The sequence below is a fragment of the Filicampus tigris genome, chromosome 4, assembly GCF_054856515.1.
Source record: "Filicampus tigris isolate MCC_2025a chromosome 4, RoL_Ftig_1.0, whole genome shotgun sequence".
NCBI lineage: Eukaryota > Metazoa > Chordata > Actinopteri > Syngnathiformes > Syngnathidae > Filicampus > Filicampus tigris.
Window position 1 is genome coordinate 8,424,052 of NC_141220.1, and position 8,628 is coordinate 8,432,679.

Here is an 8,628-nt window from a genome sequence, read left to right on the forward strand (position 1 = left end):
ATGCTACCAGCCAATTAAAGCGGAAGTCAACCCCAAAATGTTCTTTACCCTAATCTGTTCTATGCGCCCCCACTAGTCTAAATACGACATTCTGATTAATAATGCATTTATAGAATGTGAAATTAAGCAGCATAAGCAACCGTTTTTATCCATCTCAAGGGGTAGCCACATGCTGTCAACTGAAAATGACATCCCAGATGCCTCCTCGGCAATAACCAATCACACAGGCGTGTGCGTGTGCGGGTGTGCATGTGTGCGTGTGTACTTAAGTGTGAACTTATTATGAATTGGCCTTTATACTGCCACCATGTGGCCAAGGCACACACACCATAATGAGAAGCACAATGAGTACAGAATTAAATGAGAAAGTGTGACAAAAATTGTTTATAATGAATCCAATTTAATTATATCATCACTCAATGTTTTTTTAAAGTATGAAATTATAGAGTGCTACTTTTCTCATTCAAAAACATTTGTTTGTTTACTGGGGGGGCCAGAACAGATGAATGGTATTTCCATTCATTTCAGTGGCGAACGGTGATTTGAGATACAAATGTTTGGAGTTACGAGCACAGTAGGAACAAAATACACTTGTATCTGAAGGAATCACTACGTGAAAATATTTCATGGCCAAGTAAAACTGGTTATGTAACTGAGGTTTTCTTAAACATGAATCAAAGAGAAAATCAGGACATAGAGAAAAGACAATAAAACCCCCGCAACAGTAACCTCTGACTCAACAATGAAAAATTTAAGAGAAGTTCTTTGAGTTGAGATCACACCCCTGACAATGTGTCAAGAGAATTAGAAATGGCCATGTTCACTTCAAAATTTTGAGTTTAGGATGACAATATGACACTGCACCGTATTTTCCGGACTATAAACCGCTATTTTTTCCTAGGTTTTGAATCATACGACTTATATAAAGGCGCAGCTATTTTGTGGATTTTTCTTCCACCGCTAGGGGCACTCTAACCAGAATTAGAATCAAACCAAAGAAAAAAATGAATGCAAAGAAGATTACGGTACTTTTTCGTTAACAGAACATAGACGACAAATTACAAACAGTTAATTATTTTCAAATCCTCGCCCCTTCATCATGGAACCTGTTATGTATCGATGCCACAATTAACAGGATTTGACTGCAGGAGGAGGAGTTCAACAGGCAAGGGCACTATGCACTAGGTTAAGCACTAGGCATTGCATGGGTGGTATGCAGAAGTAGAGCAATAAAGGGTGGACGTTACGTAAAAAACAAAGTGTGTTCAGTTATTAAATGTGGGTCAAAATCCAACAGAACCCACACAAAGAAGTTCGTATGATGCAAGTTGAAGGCCATCGATCTTGCTATCCAGGATGGAAACCGCGCTACTGCACGCATTAATCTATGGTGAGACGTTGGGATGCGGAAGCGGGACGTGAAATGAAGATAAGTAGTTATTTTCTCTTGGTTCTGTTCCACTTTAATCTGCAAAGTTGCTGCAGTGTTAAAAGGCACTGTTAGGAAAGAATCTGCTCAGGTACATACATGTACATTTACAGTTGTAAATCGTTCTGTCAATACAGTCAATATCTAATTTTTCAACATAGATAGGTGCGCCTTATAGCCCGGTGTGACTCATATATCGTTTTTTAAATTATATATTTTTTTTAATAGAGTGGATGTGGCTTATATAAAGGTGCGGCTTATAGTCCAGAAAATACGGTAGTTAATTTTGTATTTAGTCACAGAAAATGTGTGTCATTCAGAATATAAATTGATAATTCTTGAGAGTTTGAAATAGACGACTATCATTTCTAGAAGCAAGGCTGAGACCATTGAAAGGAAGCTGGCAGGGCACAGTGTATCCCATGCAATGTCTGTTTCGGTTACTTATTCATACTGTAACTTACTTTATATTCGTACCCAAACTAGTTCACGGCAATCATAAAAAAAAAACAACAACAACAAAAAAACTAACACTGCTCACAAGTCTTGAGACTGACCTGGCATTATCATATGCTGAAAGAGGAAAACAATAGTTTATGCAATCTTTGTGCGATCAATATAAAAGGTTTGCATGATCCACCAAAGTAAACAAGTGAGCGCTCAAAGAAGTGTAGTGAGCAACACATTTTTGGTGCAGAGAGAATTCTAACACTGATGCGGTTACTGTCACATGGAGTGTTAGGACAAGTACACATGACAGCAACATCTTGAGAACAAGCTCAAGCACACACAGACACAGTATATTGTATGTCCAACTCACATTGCCATGGTTGATGAAACCGTGTTCCTTTGCGATGCGGTCAGCCTCCTCAGGGCCTCCATTAATCTGGACAGCCCAAGCATTGGTGTAGACCTCTGCTGTATCAATCCAATTCAGTTCTGCTGTCAGGACAAGGACTGTCCATAAGTGCAGCAGAGCCACCTGGGCATCCATGAAAAGTAGAACGCAGGGCAGTGTATCCGTGGGTCTATCACTGCGTCACAGGCAAACTCGAGCTGCACTCCCTTGTGGCAGTAAAGTAGAACAGTGGCCTAGAGATGACAGAACACAAAGCAAGCGATAAAGACAAACGTTTTCTTAACAGTGTCCCTTCTGGGTCAGAATTACCCACTCACACCAAATTAAAAATTAGACAGCAGAGCCATAATATTAAAGTGGCCATGGTCACAGTAAAGCTTAACATTACTGTACTTTGTACAAGTCTTTCAATATATATGTAGAGCAGAGTTAACACACATACAGTTATGGTGATCATTCTAAAATGTACAACTTTAATTTTTTCTATAAACAAGAATTTGGCTTACAAGTTTGTGTTAATGGCATTACTTTTTTTTAAATTAAATGTATTTTTTACTGCAGTATTAATTATAATAACTCAAGGGCAAATTCATTTTGGATGTCCCGTAGTCTACACTGAATTACATTTTAACAGGCTAAGATATAAGATAAATGTAATCATTAATCCTTTATTGTTCCCTTAGGAGACATTTAAAAGTGTCTACATATAGTAAAGCCTCAGTAATTGGATATGAAAATTCTACACATCACTGCTCAAATGCCAGGTTTTTGTGGTACAAAAAATTGGGAGCAAGATGCATTATTTCAAAACCCTTTCTATCATTAATAAAACTAGATTTTAAAAAAATACTTTGCCTTTTTGAAAAGCATTTTTTTTTTTGCTTTCAAGAAGAAGCCAGTAGCTCACTGACACTGATAGGTGCTCGGAAATCTTAATAATTCCCTCCACCTTGATTAAGGCCCCAGTTTCATCTGAAGAACTCATTATCTTGAAATATGCTGTTGTTAAAAAACACTTTTCCAACTTGTGTACAATTCTCCTTCTTAAGAGTTTCCTGGGCTTTCCTATTATTCAGAGTATTAATTAATTTAATGAGCGCTGCAAAAAAATCCTAGCAAAGATAAACTAACCGCTGCAATCAGTCATACGATCACTAACAAGAAGTTACAGCATGATGTCGCCACGTGGCAAAAGATGGAGCCTGCTGAGATGGCACAGGTACTTTTCAAACCTTTACATGTCCTTTGACCAAACGAGAGCGTCAGAGAAGAAAGGCCAATAAATAGGCTTCCTACTGTCGCAGTCTAAATGTGTTAAGCGTTAGTCAAAACGATGATCTTACGGGAGGTCATTTGCTTCAAAGGGATATGGAACACTGTCATAATTTTACATTTCAACAGGTAAATTGATTAAAAAATAAACAAGGTAAGAAGTCAGACAAAGTCAATTTGATCATAGAGGGCCAGCTAATTACAAAATGGACCCCTCTGCTTCCCCCTATGCTTCTCAGACTTGCTCTTTTCTTTAACAGTGAAAATGGAATAGCCCTTTGTGGTCTACTAAGCAGGCTTGCCATTATGTTTTGCTTAATTACTCAAAGACAGCACAACCAAACATTTCATACATGTCAGAATATTCCTTCCACAAACCCGATAATGGTGATTGGAATTGGAATTAGTCTATTCCTTTTGAAGTGGCTACTATACTATACCATTTTTATTGACTACCATGCCACTTCTAAAGGGACAAACAGTCTTGCGATCTACTCTGTACAATATTAATGATATCCAGTCGCCTTCTTCTCCTCACCCTTTGAAAAAACAACAACTGAAACCTTTTGGGGTACATCAAGTGGCGCAGCCTCGAACCCAAGATTTTGTCACTGTTTCAGTTCAGGTCAGTGGTAGTGAATCACTTAAATGGTTGAATGTATTGTACCTTCTGCCATCTAATGGAGGAGCACTTTACTTGTTCTCTCTGTAGAACAATTAAGAGTCTCACACTGATAAATGAACAAAGATATATTTGTAATTAATAAATGATAATTTTCTAACAAATGAAATGAAATTGCTCATTTTTCCATGCACGCAGGGCTCCAGGATTTTTTCTCTCCTGGGGCTAAAGGGGGACTTGATCGATATATAGGGGGGCTGAGAAAAATAAAGGAAAATGATAGTTTAGAATATCAAATAAAACGCTGGCGGGGCTTAACCCTAGAGCACTAACGTTAAAATTAGTAACACCATCACTAAGGTCTGGTACATTTAACCTGATATAATATGCCGGATAAAATAAAATTTTACGGCCAGTGGTTTCGATTAATCTCATCCATAATCTCTGATCAGCCATTGCGATCTTTATGAAGTCAAAATAAAACAAAAAATATGCATCGAAGCTGAAAAAAAATGACTGCCTACTCTGCATGTTCAAAGTCATCAAACTCAGATATCACTTAGCATTCAAACATTGGACTAAAGTTGCAGATTATTGACGAGCCTGTCAAGATGCAGGGGCAATTAACTACCTGTTGTGCTAAAACCACATGCTAATGCAGGGATTTACATTCCAAGCCTCTGACAAACACTTACCATGGTTGAGTGCATCATGATAACAACAATGAGGGTAAAGATCAATGATCCACTTTTTTTTTTAACTTTGTAATTCACTGTCTTTCTTGTGAACACTTTAGGTGCCCAAGGTGTGTATTTTACACCTAACAGCTCAACTGAATCGACAATCTGACAAGGTACTGGCAATGTAGTCCAATGGAGAGAATCCTGCCCCTCCCTATCCTTCATTGCTAGTACAGTAAGAAGCAATTAATCCACACTGCATAATAATGATGTGATATATCTGTGAAACTTTGGAGATTGTTGAAGACAAACTTGTAAAATACTGAATCACTGCTAAATCTCATCATAAGCATATTACATTTGCAAAACAAAGAGTGTAATTACTATCTGTAGATCTTAAACACAATGCTGACATGGATATATGTAACACAAACCTCTGTTGAACATGATTTCCACACTTTAATAATTTCTGCTAAATGACCTGCAGGTCAGTTGGAGGTCAGTGGAATGAAGTTCCTTCTGTTACAAGCCAGAACTATTTAAGACAATCTGAATCAAACTGCAGTGTTATCAATAAAACCCAGCAAAGTTACTAATCCTTGGGGGGAAAAATATGTTATGCATGAATGAATATCTAATTTTATTCTCACACAATACAGAACTTGAATATGGCTCAGTTTAGGGCTAAACGATATTGGAAAAAAATGACATTGCGATTTTTGGGGGGTTTGCGATATATATTGCGATGTTAAGAATATAATTTTCACCAGATGACTTGAATAGATTTGTTTGGGAATAATTTGGTTAACTCACCATGACATCATTGTATTCAAATAATATCGTTTAATCCAGACTAAGGGGGTTCATCTGTGAATGCTGATTGCTGTATATAAAAGGGATCACAGCGGTCATGTCTCTGTGCAACATAATAGATTATTTAACATTGAATTTCACACTTCAATGTAAACAGCAGCAAAATATTAAACATATTTTAAACAAAAAAATAAAAAGAGCAGGTGCACTAGATGCTTGAGTCATTTCAAAAAATTGAAGAAAATAAAAAACCTCTAAAGCAGCAGCAGAGTTATAAACACCTTTAAACTAAACTATAAAATATTTAAAAATTAAAAAGCAGGTGTACTAGCGCCTGAGATGTTTACAAAAACATAACATTAAAATAAAAAAAAACTTAGTGAAACTGCAGCAAAGTTGTTAACAAATTTTAACAAAAGTATTAAAAATTAAAGAGCAGGTGCATTAGTCCCCTGAGTTGTTCAAAAAAATATAACAATAACTAAAACGGTCTGTAAAACATTGCATCCGTGATTTGTCAGTTCTGTTTGGACTTCTTATCATGGGGAGTTATGCTGGCGAAGGCGTCTGTAATTGTTTTTTTCGAGTAGATGAAGTTTCACCTTGGGTCCCACTTCTTAGTTTGAACTGCTCATACAGGGGCTTCTGACGGCAATTGTAACAACAACGGTGAGGCACTTTTGGCAAAGGATGTTTTGTTGTTCTGAATCTTCCTTTCTATAGCCGAAATACTTTCATAGTTTGAATGTTGACTTTCTTTTGGGGACCAAATCTACTGCCGCTTCTGCCGCCTCCTCCATGTCGCCTGATAAGAGCAGACAGCAGAGTGGAGGGGGAGGGATCGGTGACTGATTGGCAGGAAGGAGGGGGTGAGCGAGACAGGCTGTGTAAGAGCACGGAGTAGCTTGCTGTTTTTTTGAAGCAAAACAAAAGTTTGTGTGTTCTAAGAAAAAAAAAAGTGAAAACATTGCACGTTCTACGATGTGACTATCACGCATGCGCACATCGCAATCGCGATGTTCAAAAGACACATCGTGTAGGCCTAGCTCAGTTCCAAATTCCAACATGCTTGGTTTCTGAGTCAAAGGAATCAGGTTTATCATCAACTCTCCTCTAAGATTGGTCCTTTTACAGGGGGTGGGGGTTCAGAATTAACTATTTGTCATTTAGCTATACCGATCTATTTTGTAAAAATCACGACAGAGAAATTCAATGAATAAGATCTATTTGATCTTCAACAGGCATTTGATCACTAAAAAGGCAGCACCGGTTGAGCACTGCACTTTACCAAATCACTTTCACCGTACTATAGGGAGGTTTGCAAACTTAACATGGGTATTCATTTTAAATTTGAGGATTGAGTTGGTATACATTGGTAATACATGTTGGCAGGGGCGGCTTTCTCATCAAAGGTAATGGAAAGCATGGACATAATCTTAGCATCGCCGCCGTAGGCACGCAGCTCAAAAGGAATGTGTCGTATCTACCTATTCATAACTATGGCTGTTGACCTCAAACAGGTTTTTGTCATTAGTACTCGGCACCTCTCGAACATGCTATTTTTGGTACAGTATACATTTGTTTTTTTAATCTAGCCCTTCTCTAATGGCATCCAATCGTAATGGGGTGAAAAATGGAAGCGCATGGACGTAACGGATCAAGCGACCAGCTGCATGCCATTAAAACAGACCCACCCAAGAATCAGCAAGATAGTTTGGATAGAATTTAAAAATAGACTGTATATTTACAAAAAAATTGTATTATTCTACTGGGTATTTTTGGGCCATGGAAAAAGTACAAAACAATAATTTTGGACTGTATTGGGTGTTCTTAGGCCACAAAAAAGGACTTAATTTAACAGCCAATCGGCTCTAATGGACGACTGACTTGAAAAAACAATTATAATTTCATATGTACAAAGTACTAATGGATGAAATATTGAGTTTTTTTAAGAATTGGAATCGGAACCCTCCAAATTCAAACAATGCGAAACTCTAGCTATGATGAGTGATATTTGTAATCATTTTTATCTTGTTCCTTGAAAATGTCTTCACATGTAGCATTAAAACGTTAGGGGTCTTGCATTTATTTAAGAATACGTGTGCATGTGTATGTGTGTGCAACGTGCATTGTTGAAACGTCACTGCTAAGTAAATCATTTTGTGAGTGAATTATTCTTTGAAGCATTCAAGTACATATAAAACACTCTCCCGTGTGCAGGGCCGCCTGTAATGTTCCCGACAGAATTTAAAAAATATGAACATTCTGAAATTGTTCAAGAAGTGAATTTCTATATATTGACAGCTCTGTGAATGTGATGTGGTCGACGTTTTTTGGTACAACCAAGAAAAAAAGTTGGGCACACCAGTGCAACCACTGCAAAGTTAGTCTGGAGACCTGCCTGTGATAATTACTCCAGTTCAAGAATCAGAACAGACATAAATGTGGCATAGAAGAAGTTTCCGGATGTCCAGGCTGCAGTGTCTTTTCAAATGCCAAACTTGTTCTGTTTACAGTATGTCCTGATCACTTGCAAGGAAGTCAGGTATTGGTGACTATCTTTACTATTATGACCGGGAGAGGTTCCCACATGAAGGAAGGCAAATGCGACATTTTCAATTAACTCAACAGCAAAACATGATGTGGCAGTGGGGAAAAAACGATGCCATGGATTCTTCCTTCTCCCATGTTACACTCTTCCAGTGAGCTCATCTTATAGGTTTTCCTTTTTCCGTTAGCCGACTTACAGTCATGTAAGCAATACTGGTAAAAAATGTAACTTGTTGGCTTAGGAGATGTAGGTAGGTAGGTAGCAAAACATAACCAGCACTCGAGTTCTATTTCAGGCTGCCCCCAAGCCAAATCAACACCCACCATGTGCTTTGGACTGCCCTCTAAAAGAATGCACAGCAGTATGTTGCAATGATGGCGCAGAAGCTCGACAGGTGAGCGT

The 8,628-nt window shown here is 37.9% G+C and overlaps 1 protein-coding gene across 1 annotated transcript in view; it reads right to left on the reverse strand.

The window, feature by feature from the left end:
* furinb (furin (paired basic amino acid cleaving enzyme) b) overlaps window positions 1-8,628 on the reverse strand; it is a 93,111-nt gene that overhangs the window by 82,683 nt on the left and 1,800 nt on the right. Inside the window, exon 2 of the mRNA XM_086028646.1 lies at window positions 2,250-2,521. Within this exon, the coding sequence (XP_085884772.1) occupies window positions 2,250-2,423 (174 nt within the window). The 5' untranslated portion in view covers window positions 2,424-2,521. The remainder of the gene's footprint in view (window positions 1-2,249; window positions 2,522-8,628) is intronic.